Source organism: Culex quinquefasciatus, chromosome 3, assembly GCF_015732765.1.
Source record: "Culex quinquefasciatus strain JHB chromosome 3, VPISU_Cqui_1.0_pri_paternal, whole genome shotgun sequence".
NCBI lineage: Eukaryota > Metazoa > Arthropoda > Insecta > Diptera > Culicidae > Culex > Culex quinquefasciatus.
The window spans coordinates 71,641,790-71,657,620 of record NC_051863.1 but is presented as its reverse complement, the minus strand read 5'-3'; the positions used below and the strand labels follow the sequence as shown (position 1 = coordinate 71,657,620).

General features: G+C 37.2%; 2 protein-coding genes across 4 annotated transcripts in view; both read left to right on the top strand.

The window, feature by feature from the left end:
• LOC6037551 (acetylcholinesterase) overlaps nt 1-8,557 on the top strand; it is a 248,691-nt gene extending 240,134 nt beyond the window's left edge. For 2 of the 3 annotated variants that reach the window (XM_038261578.1, XM_038261576.1), the window contains exon 8: nt 2,924-8,267. In XM_038261578.1, coding sequence (XP_038117506.1) covers nt 2,924-3,039 — 116 coding nt within the window. In that variant the 3' untranslated portion in view covers nt 3,040-8,267. Of the gene's footprint in view, nt 1-2,923 lie in introns of all 3 variants that reach the window. The other variant, XM_038261577.1, reaches the window with a different exon arrangement.
• A 5,275-nt stretch (nt 8,558-13,832) lies between these two features.
• Nucleotides 13,833-15,831, top strand: LOC6037552 (beta-catenin-like protein 1). The gene is made up of 3 exons (XM_001847397.2): nt 13,833-13,993; nt 14,054-15,445; nt 15,509-15,831. Exons 1-3 carry the CDS (start codon nt 13,964-13,966, stop codon nt 15,785-15,787), a joined length of 1,701 nt encoding a protein of 566 aa, XP_001847449.2. The 5' UTR covers nt 13,833-13,963; the 3' UTR covers nt 15,788-15,831.

Below are 15,831 nucleotides of genomic sequence, written 5' to 3'. Positions count from 1 at the left end.
GGAACCACTTGAGCAGATCCCGCTCCAGGTGACGCCAATGCGGGAAAATCCACGTCCGTAAATGCTGGTGGTGTTTTGCGACGATTTGGATGGTGCCTCGTCTTCGCTTGCTGCCGAATTTTCACAAACTCAGCACGTTTTGGGCAGCTCCGATTCTTGGTCGAATGGTCACCACCGCAATTGAAGCATTTGGCTTTGATGTTCTCGTTGATTGTATTGCAAGCTTGAGTTTTGTGCTCACCTACGCAGGTTGCACAACGACTCTTGTTGAAACAGTTCCTTCCACCATGTCCACATTGTTCGAACATTGCGTCACGTCACGGTGCACTGAACGATAACGTTCCCAAGGCACGATGACGTTGAAAATTTCCCGAACTGCCTACAGTTGATCACATACTTGATGTCCTTCTTGTGTCTCGTCATCTTGAAGACTTAACTCATCTTAAGAGTTTTGAGCTCTTCTTCCAGCACATTCACATCCATGTCGTACAGGCCTCGGAGGACCTGTTTCATGGATGGTTTACCTGGATCGTCATGGCTGTAGTATTCAATCTTTGTGTTGTTCAGGAAATCCCGAACGTAGTTGTAATCCTTTCTGGTAGGTATCAGAATTTTGAGTCCATCAGCACACAAGCGAATGGAAGCTCGTAAAGCACCAGATTTGATAAACCCGGTCAGCCACATTCAACCCGAATCCGATGACGATGTTTTCACGTCGTTCAACTTCTTTTTTTTTTCACTCACGTCCACAGGGAGGGTAGCGAACATGTTTCAAGCGTTTCCAGACGAGTTTTGAGCGTCCTTGTTCAAACTGCCTGGCTTTGCAGGTAGCGCTTCGGCATTTTTTAGCTTCCTCAAATCTACCGATCCTGCTGGTGAGGACCGCCTCTTTTTTGCCGTGAGGCATTTTTGCACTTTTTAGCACTTTTCAGGAGCTAATATTGAGCAGTTCCTCACTGGTTGGTGGCCCACAAGGGAATGAGGCGAAGTTTTTTATTTATAATTTGCAGATTTTTTTTTGTAACGAGTCATGTCTCAATTAATCATCTCATGGGTAATTCTCCGCCAACTCACACAGCTGTTGCCCCGACCCCTCTTCGATTTGCGTCAAACTTTGTCCTAATCACGAATCCGAGGTCCGTTTTTTGATATCTCGTGACGAAGGGGTGGTACGACCCCTTCCATTTTTGAGCATGCGAAAAAAGAGATGTTTTTCAATAATTTGCAGCCTGAAACGGTGATGAGATAGAAATTTGGTGTCAAAGGGACTTTTATGTAAAATTAGACGCCCGATTTGTTTGCGTACTCAGAATTCTGAAAAAACGTATTTTTCATCGAAAAAAAAACACTAAAAAAGTTTTAAAAATTCTTCCATTATCCGTTACTTGAATGTAAAAATTTTTGGAACATGTCATTTTATGGGAAATTTAATGTACTTTTTGAATCTACATTGACCCACAAGGGTCATTTTTTAAATTTCAAATTTTAACTTTTATGTCAAGTTTTTGAAGAAAAACTTTGACCCTTGAAATCCACAAATTCGGAACACTTTTTTTCTTACGGTTGTAAACAAACTTCGGATCTCTCCAGGAGTACATATTTTCTACAAAATAATGACTTCACACACTAGAACCAATGAAACTCAAGCTTAGTAATGTTTTATGAATGATCTGATAACTTTTTTTGCGAAAATATCAGTTAAATTCAGGTGTTCCACAATTGTGGGAGGCACAATAACATCCCACAAATATGGAACAGGCAATTTTGAGGCAGTGTTTTGCTGCTCAGGATAAAATAGTCTTGAAATTAAGTTTTTTGTTCAAAAAGAACTAATTCTGCTAGTGAAATAGCAAGAGAATGTCCAAACAAAGGTCCTTAAATTAGTAGAGTCGAGAGAAAAGCTGCTTTTGACATGCTATTGACAAATTGTCACAAGTGTTCCGAATTTGTGGGTGTTCCGATTATGTGGGATGACTGTACAATGTTGGTGTAAAATATCAATTGAACCAGGATCAAAACAAGCGTTCTGATTTGGTCCTGATTGCTCAAAATTCTGGAGCAACATTTGAAAAGGGCGCATACACATTTTGACAGCCGGAACTGTTTTGCAAATTCTCAGCCAACAAAGCACTATTCAACAAACCACGCAGTGTTGAAAGGTAGCTGGGAAGGCCAGCTATTGTTTAAAATTTCAAATTTAGCATAGCATAGCATTGGTGTCTACGCGTAAATTCTAAATAGGTGAATGCGTCTTGCTCTGTTTCAAGTTTTGTGAAAAAGTTACTTGTTGGCTCGGAATTTGCAAAATAGTTTCAGTTGTTAAAATGCTTAACCTTTCTTTTCTCGTGTTGCTCAGAATTACCATTATCACTTAGAATTCCTTTGAAACCAAGTAAGAAAATAATGAACAACCTTGGATTCGTGATTATTGACCAATATTATCTCTACAGAAAAGTTTCAAGAAAATCCAAGAGTGTTCACGTGGTTCACAAGGGTACAAATTTTCCATATTATTGACATCTACAGCAGGGTTCCTTAGATTTCCGATGGTTTGACAAGAACTGTTGTCAAACGAACTGGATCACATTTTAGTTTGACACCCCTTTTACACGGAGTATACACACTACCTAACGTTTGTTTTGGTAGTGTGCGTGAGCGCCGTGTAAAAAGTGACAGTTCGTCACTTTTTAGTTTGACTTTGACCAATCAACGGGGTACAAACTAAAAAAGTGTCAAACCAAAAAGTGACCAACCACCGGGGGTTGAGTGTAGTGCGAAACCGTTGATAAATAAGTTCAATGACAACACGTAATAACAGCTCAAAACATCGAATTGACTATTCCAGTACGCTGCACAAGGTGTCGGGTGCCATCGCTTCACTTGAAACTAACCCATTGCTTTCTTAACCCTGTTCATTTTCCAGCTAACCTCCAAGTAACTCCCGCGCCTAGCGTACCTTGCGAAAGCAGCTCAACATCTTATCGATCCACTCTACTTCTAATAGTCACACTACTTTTAGTAACGCGGTTCAAGATTTAAATCCGTGTTTTCTTTCCCGTTCCCGTTTTTCCGTTAAAGCTTCTTTAGGTCAGGTGAAAACATCAACAAGCAGCATCAATTCTACTACTAATACTATTACTACTATTAACTGAAATGGAACAATAAGATTACCTTTTTCTTCTAAATTTGTTCAACTGCTAATTAAATTCTAAATAGGTGAATGCATCTTGCTCTGCAAACGAACGATCGTACAATTATGTTGTATTGTTTTTTTCTTTGTAATAATATTCTGTAAACAGAGGTGATATCATTAATATTTTACTAACCATACAATAAACAAAATATTTCCTGTTATAAATTGTGATGAATATTTCGCTTTAACTACACCATTGAAGGTTACTTAAGTTGAAATAACAAAAATTTTATATAAACAACTAACAAATAAAACAGCTGCTAGAGACAACTAGACATTAAATCGAAAAAAACGTTATTTTGAAAAAGAGCGATTTATGCACTAGCGGAGGTGAATCCCTTTATAATCTTGAAAAGAGAGGAGGAATGGAAGAAGAAGAAGAAGAAAATATTATGATACAATAAAACCAACATCTAATTCTAACAATCAACTGTTTACTTTACTAAAAATTTGAAAAAAAAACTTTCTATTAAAAAGAACACACTAAACCATTACCGATAAGAATACATATAAACAGCCGATCGTCGATAAAAATGGAATTGTAGATGACCGTTGCAAAATAATAGGAAACAATAGTTAATGTTAGAACACCTAAAACCTAAAAGTGAAAAGAAAAACATAACAAAACAAGTTAAGAGATGAAGAAAAATAACACCTTCAAAGTAATCGAAAGTAAGAAAAACTGAAAACATATCATTATATAATGTAACTCCGTTGTAAGCTGCTAAACAGAAAGAAGTAAAAATAAAACAAACAGAACAAAAAACAAAGAATAAAATCACCCAAGTGTAGTTAAATATTTCTATACAATTTATGGTGGCCAATTTTAATACGAAATAATGAGACAAGCGCTAGACACAAACAGACAACAACAAATTGCAGAAGAAGAAAAAAAACTGCACCGCGATGGAGACAAACCTAGGGTGGCGCCCACTTACCAAATTCCTTCGCAAAGTGGCGAGAGCGTTGAAGGTTGGAGCCAATCTTCGCTACAATATTAAGACTAAGAAAAGAGTATCGTAGGATCCACTCATTTAGAAGCGAAAGAAAGCGAGAGAGAGAGAGCGAGAAACAACAGCAGAAAAGAAAAGAGAAAACAAAACGCTAATTACAAAGTAATATTATAAATGAAAACCAATGCGACTGTGTTTAGGCTGCGACGTTTGGATGTAAAATTTCTTTGCTAGTTGCACACATTCTCACAACAAAACAAACAAACCCAAAACCCCCGTAGAAAACTGAATGGAAATAGTTGAACGAAGAAAAAAAAAGTAAGAGTGTTCTTTAGGTTCCCCAAGAGTGTTACAACTCTGCCCATAGAAACAAAAAATATAGTGTCGAAAACAATTGTGATGATTCATTTGAGGAAAGTCATAAAATAACAAAAAATAAAATATTTATCAAAATTTAGCTCACCGAAAGCTTGCTCTCCCGATCGTTTTCCGTGTAGGATCATTTTGAAAACTTTGTCTTGGAATGTTACGAAAATGTGTTTGGCACACGTTCGTCTAAGAACTCTTTACTCAGTGCTATCACAAAACATATTTGTTTGCTCTTTTGAAGATTTTTTGGCTGAAAGTTAAAGGAGAGAGAAAGAGCATTGAACAAAATCTCTCTTTTTCAACCTCTCTCCGGTCTTTGCTCAACATATTGCACGAGAGAGTAATTCTTGAACTTATCCATACACTCAAAAAAATATTCACGTTGAAGTTACGTGAAAAGCTATGTGGTTTTTTTCCACTAGAGTTTTCACGTAGCTTTTACGAGGTGACGCTAGTAGAAATGAAATTTGCTTGGCCAGATCATTTCACGTTGATTCTACGTGTTTCACACGTAAAAGCTAAGTGAATCAATCGTTGATTTTTACATGTTTGTAGTAGTAAACGTTATATGATTTTTCTTCAGTTTTAGGAGGCTATTTCATTATTATTATTTTCGGATATAATTAAAAAGAAATATAGTGTAGTTTGTTATAACTTATTTTATTTATCAACAAATAATTTTCTTATGGACAATCTCACCTATGCAACGCACAACACTTTATGTTCTTCCCAACAAAAAATGCCCCGAGATCTACAATTAGTCGAGTCCTGCGCTTTGTCCACCAACCACGTTTAACTGCTGTTCCTGTCATGGTCGGCATGAAGCTGACCGCAAAGTACCGATGTAGACGATCGGTTCAAAGTTGGACACCAGCCCCATTACCTGGAACGAGTACTCGCACTCCAGGACACACTCGGCGATGGACACGTCCGTGACATTTCCGGTGGCGTCATCATGGTTGCTCCGGTCTTGATAACCATTTCGACCGAAGAACCCGGGATCGCGTTTAGGGGTCCTTCAGGATTCGTAAATGTTGGCACCGGCCAGAATTCCAGAGGCCACAGGGAAAAGGAATGCTTCTTCCAGAAAGCGGGTTTCTGAAGAAAAAAAAACATCAATTATGCAAAAAGAAACAATTTAAACTGAATACAACTTACCATCTTTTACTTAAGTTTTACGAACACAGTCCGGCAGCAGGTCTTACCCGTACGCTGTCAATTTTCATACTAAAATAATCACGTAGAAATTTGGCGAACTCGAGAAAAAAAGGTGCGTTGAAGTTACATTTCAAAACACATAAAAGCTACATGAATTATCCTAGTGGAAAAATACTGTAAGGTTTTTCACGTAACTTCAATGTGAAAACATTTTTTTGCCGGTACACTTTCACATTATTTTTACGTGTGTCACGTAAAACGAGCCTTGCGAGGGGAAAATCGGGGTTACGTGATTTTTCAGATAGCATCTACGTGTGGATTTTTTTGAGTGTATTTGATCACGCTACCAATACAGCTTTACCAGAGCAGCATAGCGAGAGAGTGCAACGTCAAAGAGAATGAATACGTTATTTATGCCTATGCGCCTCTGTGGTTCAGGGATAAAGAGGTAGACTTAAACGCGGAGAGCTCCGGTTCAAATTCTGGTGAAACCTTTGAAGGTGGTATGCTGTACTTATGTTATATGGTATTTTGACAATTTAAAATTTGAGTATTACCAAGTAAAAAACTATTTCTTTGAAAAAACTTTTTATTTGTGTTTTGAAAAATTGTAATTCTTTTAAGTGGTGCCAAGCAAATCAATTTAGAGCTTTAAAGGTTCAACTCCCCCAAATTCAATTGAGTCCCACTTTTGGTACCGCTCCAGAGCAACTTTCGGTGAACACGGACCAATTTTCGAACAATATAAGCTAAACCTGTGAAAGATCTGTGAGCTAATCGTGTGTATAAAACAAGACATAAACAAAAATCAATATACAAAGCTGTATTAATTGGAAGTGCAATGCTGATATAAACAAGAAGAAAACCAAAAACGCTTCAAAGCAATCGGAAGTTTAGTTTTGTTCACCAAGTAAGTGTACTAAAATCATGCCTTTTACATTACGTTTCGCATTTACTAGCTTGTAGCCCCGTTGATGTGATGCTTCAGAAAAAAAAAAAAAAACAAAACAAAAAGAGCCATTTTCGTAGAACTTAATTGGAAGGTGGCGCAAAGTACAAACTATAAAAAAGAAGGTATAAAAAAAACTTCACAAATAAGAATTATTCCATGATGATTGGGAAATTGGCTGACATTAAGAGAAAGAAGAAAAAACTTAGAAATCCCGAATTCCGCACTAGAAATATGAACTTTGATGTCCCTAAGAGATCCACATGGTAACGAATTAAGAATAATTACAAAAAAAGAAACTAGTTTCGAAACAACTGAAGCGTGGAACATGGAAATTGTATTGCTCTTTGTTTTTTGTAGCTGTAGTATCCAACAAAAAAAAAAAGAATTAACAAAAAATCTAGCACTCACAAATCAATTTGTCAAACAAATGAGGAAGAAAAATCACTTGAAAAAAACAACGGAATCAACGATCGCTAAATAATGAATAATGAAAAAGAAGAAGAAAAACTATAGCATAAGTTGAGCATAAGTCAATAAAAACACCGTTTAATATAAGACATGGACAAAACTCTAAATAAAACAGCTAGCTTAGCTAAGTAATCGATAAGTGAATAGAGATAAACGGTGATGAGAAAGCAAGAAAAAATGTTCATAATACATATCATTTAATCTTAGAATGTATAATCATTTTAGGAAAACATATTTTTATTACAGAACGTAAAAAATAATAGAGCTGTAAACCTCTTTCAAATCATGCCACATAAATATGGAGAATGTTGAGAATGCTTCTACATGCCAACGCTGAATGCAGCAACTTTTTCCTCTCGTTAGCAGGTAATGTTACAATTTACTTTACCAGATATTTTTTCAGTTAAGCTTTTTTTGCCCGCAGTCCCAACCCTGCGCTAGACTGATCTTGTTACCTTCAGCATTGCTTGCATTGCTGCATGAAACGCAACCAAGGCAAACGATGATGGAGGTAGGCATCTGTCAAGCGCAGAGTGAAGTGCGCTACCTAAAAAGCTCAAAATATGACATCAATCTGGAATAAGAGCAGTTGAGAGTACTTTTAAACATGTCAAACTTATAAGTTCCACGTTTGAAAAGCCTTGTTTTTAAATATGTTCTTAGACGTAAGATGAAATTTTTAGATAAATCAGCCACACTCTTTGGGAGCCGAACATCGAGCCATAAGCGGAAGTGTCCAATACGACTTGTTTGTTTACATATTTGTTTTCCGTTCTCTTGAGCATTCCGTTCGTTCCATGCACCCATTTTTGACACTCACAGTCAACTAAGCAGAGCATCCTTTTCGACTATAATCGCATAACATATATTTGGCCTAATAATAGTTAAAACAATAACTTTCCACACACACACACAGAGAAACACTCTCTCACCACACAAACACACACACACCCAAGAAATCAACAAAAAAAAACAAGTATATTAAACCTTATTCCAGCTTTGATTAAGTAGAGTCGATGAATTTTAATAATTACAATGAAAAAAAAAAATAAAACTAATCTTTATCTTCTACACGCAAAAGAATGAAAAACAAACCAAACTATAGTGACATTTAATAAACTTCATTATATTATGAAAAGACGAAAACACAAGAAATGTACGGGCTACTAAATGAGAAAAAAAATAACCAAATGAAAGTGAAAATCAATAACTTTTTATTAAATTAAAGCAAATAGTTTATTTTTGTTATCGATTTCTTCTTATACAAAACAAACACCGCAAGAAACTTCTGCTATATTAATTATTTATTATTATAGATTTATGATGATTATACATACTAGAAATTTAACTAAACATTTAAGTATAAGTACGAGAAATGAATTAAGAGAAATGGCAAAAACTAATAGCATTAAAATGTATTTGAATTAATTAAAACCAATTGACACTTGAATAACAAAACTAAAATGAAAAAATATATAAAACATATAATGCTTTGTTAAATGTAAATGTTGTGTATAGGAAATAAAAATACACAATTTTAAAAATACACACCGCGCAGTTTCAATTCTCATGATTTTCACATTTTGAACTTAGCTGGAGTCAGTGTTTCAGTGATAAGAGTGGTTGCCAAACTTTTTAGGGGCCTTCCTTATGGCCAAAGAAGTCATTTTGTGTCATTGGTTCACCCATACAAGGCTCCATTCAATTTAGACAGCTGTCCTTACAAAAATGGTACGTAAATATTCAAAAATCTGTAACTTTTGAAGGAATTTTCTGATTGGTTTGGTGTCTTGGGCAAAAATGTATGTATTGATGAGGACTATTAAAAAAAAAAAATGGTACAATAAAAAATGACGATTATTGATTATTTTTTCACAAAAGTTTATTTTCTCAAAAATCATATTTTTAAATACTTGAAATCTTCAAGTATTGATATGGCCAAAAAACTGCAACTTTTGAGCTAAAAAAAAGGATAAAAAATTTTCCGCAGAGTTTTAATTTTTAGAAAAAAAAATCAAGATATAAATTTAAGAGGCAATTTTTTGTAGATTTTACTCGGTTTGTCCTAGAGGGCGTATCGAGGTGCTCCGAATTGGATGAGACTTTCAGCGTTTGTTTATCTATACATGAGATAAACTCATGCCAAATCTAGAGCAACATTTCCAGAGCAACAATGGAGCACCCGCAGACGAGCAGTTTTTGACAGTTCACTCCATAAGAAATATATTGTAGAAAAAAGCAAAAACTGCTCGAATAGAAGTGCTCCATTGCACAGTGGTCCAGATCGCAAAATTAAGTGGAAAATGGATTTTCCGAAAAATGGTGACGTTTTGGAGCTTTGGTGTCTTCAAAAGATATGTTGCAAATGGAAAGGGGCAACTTTTGGTTTGGTTTAAAATTAGGGTGGTTCACGATTAGGGTGATTTTGAAAATCTAACTTTTCAGGAATATTTTTGGGAATTTTTATGTCTTCTAAAAAGTTGTTGGGCTGGCCAATTCAAGCAACTTTGTCGAAGACACCAAAATTTTATCTCGTAATCTACGCCTTCTATGACCTAATTTATAGAAAGCATCTGAGCAAACCTTCAAAAATCAGTTTTTTGAACGTGGCAATTCAGGGTTAACTTTTAGAGAAAAGTGATATTCGGAGCACTTTTAGAGCTCTACAAAACAAACATTTTCATTTTTTGACATGTCAATTTGGACTTAAGGGTCAAAAGTTACAGCCATTTTAAGGTAAAAAAGATGCAAATTTAAAACTTAAATATCTCAAAATGGCGCAAGCCAAATTTTAAGCACTAGGTTGCATTTGAAAGAGGAGATCTAGCACTACAAACGCTGAAAAAATCTCAGGGATGTTTTTCTTTAAACTTGAGATATCTTCATTTGAAAAAGTCTAATTATCAAGGGAAAACCATATGGGACCACCCTAACGAAATTCTAAAATTGTCCAAATATATGTTTTTCCATGTAATTTTGCCCGCTGAATCTGAATCTGCCCTCAGAATTGAGCCAAAATGTCAACAAATCGATTTTTGGTCATATTTTGGGTTTAAATGATAATTTTACATGGAATTCGAACAATTTTCGAATTTCGTTAGGGTGGTCCCATATGGTTTTCCCTTGAAAATTAGACTTTTTCAAATGAAGATATCTCAAGTTTAAAGAAAAACACCCCTGAGATTTTTTCAGCGTTTGTAGTGCTGGATCTCCTCTTTCAAATGCAACCTAGTGCTTAAAATTTGGCTTGCGCCATTTTGAGATATTTAAGTTTTAAATTTGCATCTTTTTTACCTTAAAATGGCTGTAACTTTTGACCCTTAAGTCCAAATTGACATGTCAAAAAATGAAAATGTTTGTTTTGTAGAGCTCTAAAAGTGCTCCGAATATCACTTTTCTCTAAAAGTTAACCCTGAATTGCCACGTTCAAAAAAACTGATTTTTGAAGGTTTGCTCAGATGCTTTCTATAAATTTGGTCATAGAAGGCGTAGATTACGAGATAAAATTTTGGTGTCTTCGACAAAGTTGCTTGAATTGGCCAGCCCAACAACTTTTTAGAAGACATAAAATTCCCAAAATATTCCTGAAAAGTTAGATTTTCAAAATCACCCTAATCGTGAACCACCCTAATTTTCAACCAAACCAAAAGTTGCCCCTTTCCATTTGCAACATATCTTCTGAAGACACCAAAGCTCCAAAACGTCACCATTTTTCGGAAAATCCATTTTCCACTTAATTTTGCGATCTGGACCACTGTGCATTGAAAGGGGCGGTACGACATTGCTGTTACGGCCTTTCATTACACGCGTTTAAATGGGACGAAAGGCCGTGAGAGCGATGTCGTACCGCCCCTTTTGAATGTTGCTCCAGCAATATGAGCAATCTATGACAAAGGGAAGTGGGGTAAAACGGGCGATGAAGTTTGAGGTTCAAAAATCATTAATAATCTTAAAATTGCTCGCATTTGCGTGATCAATTTGCATTCGCATCAATTCCAACTCTCTTAGTTGCATTCGAAAGTTCTTTTGAAGCCCTTCAGAATGTGCCATAAACATCTAGGATTGGGTAGACTTTTTCTCATAAATCGGAAAATCGAAAAGATCGGAAAATTTCACGAATGTTTCATATTTTAACATTGAAAATCGGGCAATTAGCTGCTGAGATATCAACGTTAGAAAATGGTGGGTGAGACTTAGAAAACATAAATTTTCCTGCTTTTTAAACCTTTGCATGGCAATATCTCAGCAACTAAAAATCGTATCAACAAAGTTCAATAAAGCAAAATTTAGAGAATTTTCTCAGCTAAATATCGTTTTCAAAAGTGGGCAAACATGTGCGCTAATTTTAAAAAATAAAAGAAACTGCGACTATTTTCAAAAAAAATCACCTTAAAATGGTTTTAACTTGAAAACGGTGCACTTTATGAAAATTTCACTGGAGTACTTCTTTTGATTGCAAATTTATTTTACATCGAAAAATGAAGTTGAAAAATTTTTGCGACCAATATTCGATTTTTCGAAAAAATCTGTGTTGATTCAAAAAATCATAACTTGGTCAAAGATTTTTTGCCCATTCTGGAAATTTCTGAAAAGTTGGCATTTTATGTCCTCTAAAACATATCAAAAAATGAAAAAAAAATAAAAATAGCGTTTTTTTTGCAAATCAAGTTTTAATGACAAAAAGTTAAATTAAAAATCACCAAATTTTTTTACCGTGTATCATTTTTTTTCAGTGTAGTTCTTAACCATACCTACAACTTTCCCGAAGACACCAAATCGATCAAAAAATTCCTTCAAAAGATACAGATTTTTGAATTTTCATATATCATGTTTGTATGGACAGCTGCCAAATTTGTATGGAAAATTATATGGACAAACTAATGATGCAAAATGGCTTCTTTGGGCATACCGAAGGCACCAAAAAAGTTTCAGCTGGATTAAAAAATACAAAAAAAATCGAATGACCGAAATCTCAGAGAATTGCTCATCTAAGAGAGTTGGAATTGATCAAGTTTTACGCGAATGCGAGCGATTTTATGATTTTCCACGTTTTTTGGACCTCAACCTTCAATGCCCATTTTACCCCACTTTCCTTTGTCGTAGAGGGCTCATATTTGGCATGAGTTTATCTCATGTATAGACAAATAAACGCTGAAACTTTCATCCAAATCGGAGCACCTCGATACGACCTTTAGAACAAACCGAACAAAATCTACAAATACTGCCTCGTAAGCTTAAAAGCCTATCTAATCACTTTTCATTTGCGTCCGAGCGATTTAAATTCATTTAAAATGGCGCGCACTGATAATTTTTTTAAAAAATATGATTTTTGCGAAAATCGCAAAAATGGCAATTTTTTAGACCACTCTAACACGGTGTACAGTCATCCCGCAAATTCAGAACACTTTTGTGATAATTTCTGGAGCAACATTTGAAAGGGGCGGTACGACATTGCTGTTACGGCCTTTCATTACACGCGTTAAAATGGGACGAAAGGCCGTAGGAACAATGTCGTACCGCCCTTTTCAAATGTTGCTCCAGATTTATATTTAATTTTCAATGACATGTAATCTACTTAAATTGTATAGCACATTGAAACAGATTTGTCAATAGCATGCCAAATGCAGCTTTTCTTTCGACCCTACTATTTTTATCACCTTCATTTGGACATTCTTTTGCTATTTCACTAGTAAACGGAGTACTTTTTGAACAAAAAATCTCATTTCAAGACTATTTTAGCCAGAGCAGCAAAACACTGCCTCCAAATTGCTTGTTTCATAATTCTGGGATGTTGTTGTGCTTCCCACAATTGTGGAACACCTGAATTTAACTGATATTATTACAAAAAAAAAGTTTTCAGACCATGTATAAAACATCACTAAGCTTGAATTTCATTTTTTTTACAGTGTGTGAAGTCATAATTTTGTAAAAAATATGTAGATTCTCCTGGAGAGAATCAAAGGTAGTTAGCATCCTTAAAAAAAGTGTTCCGAGTTTGGGGATTTCATGAGTCAATGTTTTTCTTTTAAATAATGATATAAAACGTAAAAAATTACAATCGGTCGATACATCAATCGAAAGATCACAAGAAAAACTTTCTTATAAAGGTAAAAGCAAATCATTATGTGCAACTATCGATTTTCTATGATTTTTTGAACATTGGCCGGTCTATAACCCGCTCCGAACAGGTGGGGTGACTGTAGGTCGCCTTAATGGTCAAACAAAAAAAAAATACGAGTCTTACTATTTCTCCCAAGGAACCCCCATACCAATTTCGGGTCTGATTGGACATTTTTTTAATCATGCTGCTTTCATAGGAAATTGCTGTGCAACTTTCTCTGTTGCGTTTCATGCAGTTTTTGAAGAATAAGAATGTTATTTGCAATAAAAGAAAGCACATCTTTCCATTTGTCTCGTCACGAAATCAGTCACGATATATTCTAGCAGAGCTGGAACTGCCAGAATACTGCTAGAATGGTGGAACAATTAATAAAAATAAAATGTTTTACTGGTATCATCATATTCCAGAATCCGCCATAATTTTAAAAAAAAGATTTACTGGTATCATCATATTCCAGGATCCGCCATAGAATCATAACTGAGAAATATAAGAAACAATAAGACGAATGTGACTCCTGGGTACTTTACCCTACATCCGTTTGACATTTTTCCTAAAATGTCTGTACTCTTTGTACCATACAGATCTACAGCTAAAACGAAGCAGACAATAGGACGTCCATTCTGACAGCACTGCTCAGCTGTCATCATCATCGTTTGTTTACGAAGTTTGAATCGATTCGATCTCGAATTTGCAAAGTTTCATTAGTTTTCACGAAATTTTGAGGGAAATTCAAACAAATTCTGCCCAAAATGGACGTAGGCGAGTTGCTATCGTTCAAGGTAAGTTGGAAATCATTTTGTTTTGTGTGTATTTTGCTTCAATCAATGCTTTTCCTCCAGCCGGAACAAACGCCGAAGCGGCCGTCCGACTTTGACAACGATGAGGATTCCGGGGACGACACGTCGTCCGTGGTTTCAGCCGGACCCGCTCCCAAGTCTCGCAAAACCGAACAACAGGCGAACGTTCGCACCAAAGTGGTCGTTCCGCAGAAGGAGCCCCAAATCAGCGAGCAGGAGCGGTTGGACATTCTCAAGTTTGTCGAAACGGAGGAGGTTGAGGGTGGCGAAGTGATGGATGAGGCTGGTTTGAAGAAGATTCTGCTGTTGTTTGAGAAGCGGGTGCTGAAGAACCAGGAAATGCGCATCAAGTTCCCGGACAATCCGGAGAAGTTTATGGAGAGCGAAATTGAGTTGAACGACATTATTCAGGAGTTGCACGCGGTCGCGACCGTTCCGGATTTGTATCCGCTGCTGGTGGAGCTGAACGGGGTGTCCAGTTTGCTGGAGCTGTTGTCCCATCAGAATACGGACATTAGCGTGGCCGTTGTGCACCTGTTGCAGGAGCTGACCGACGTGGACATTTTGCACGAAAGTTTGGAAGGGGCGGAAACGTTGATTGAAGCGTTGCGGAATCAACAAGCCGCGGGATTGCTTGTTCAGAATCTGGAGAAGCTTGACGAAGGCGTAAAGGAGGAAGCCGATGGCGTGCACAACACGATGGCCATTTTTGAGAATTTGATGGAGATCAAGTCGGAAATTGCCAAAGAAATAGCCGAACAAGGTTTGATGCAGTGGATCTTGAAAAGGCTTCGCATGAAGATGCCATTCGACGCTAACAAGTTGTACTGCAGTGAAATAATGTCCATTCTGCTGCAAGACACCAACGAGAATCGGATTCTGCTTGGGAATATAGATGGCATTGACGTGCTGTTGCAACAGCTGGCTGCTTACAAGCGACACGATCCGACCTCCACCGAAGAGCAGGAATTTATGGAAAACCTCTTCAACAGCCTCTGTTCGGCGCTGATGGCCGCGGAAAACCGCGAAAAGTTTCTCAAGGGTGAAGGACTTCAGCTGATGAATCTGATGCTGCGCGAGAAGAAACTTTCCCGAAATGGCTCGCTCAAGGTGCTGGACCACGCCGTGTCCGGACCGGACGGGCGTGACAATTGCAACAAGTTTGTAGACATTCTCGGGCTGCGAACCATCTTTCCGCTGTTCATGAAGACGCCCAAACGGAACAAAAAGCGCTTGCTCAGCACCGACGAGCACGAGGAGCACGTCGTTTCGGTCGTGGCCAGCATGCTGCGGAACTGCAAGGGACCACAGCGCCAGCGCCTTCTCGCCAAGTTCACCGAGAACGACTTTGAAAAGGTCGAACGACTGATGGAACTGCACTTTAAATATCTGGAAAAGGTGGAGGAAGTGGACCGTGAAGTTGATCAACAAATTGTAAGTCGAGCATTTCCATAAAAATGTGATTCATTTCTCTAAAAATCAATATCCTTATTACAGAACGCCGGCGAGGAAGAGGAGGACGAGGACGCCATCTACATCAAGCGCCTCTCGGGTGGGCTTTTCACGCTTCAGCTGATCGACTACATCATTCTGGAGATCAGCTCGACCGATGTGGTGAAGCAGCGCATCCTGCAGATTCTGAGCCTGCGCAACGCCTCGATGAAGACGATCCGGCACGTGATGCGCGAGTATGCGGGCAATCTGGGCGACGCGGGCGATTCGGACTGGCGGGAGCAGGAACAGGCGCACATTATTCAGCTGGTGGATCGCTTTTAATTTTGGTTGAGTGCGCTTAGGATAAAATAAATGAGTTCCACGTA

Coding starts and splice junctions, on each gene's coding strand:
- LOC6037552 (XM_001847397.2), top strand. CDS start 13,964: ATGGACGTAGGCGAGTTGCTATCGTTCAAG. Junction 13,994..14,053: donor GCGAGTTGCTATCGTTCAAG/GTAAGTTGGAAA, acceptor CTTTTCCTCCAG/CCGGAACAAACGCCGAAGCG. Junction 15,446..15,508: donor GTGAAGTTGATCAACAAATT/GTAAGTCGAGCA, acceptor TCCTTATTACAG/AACGCCGGCGAGGAAGAGGA.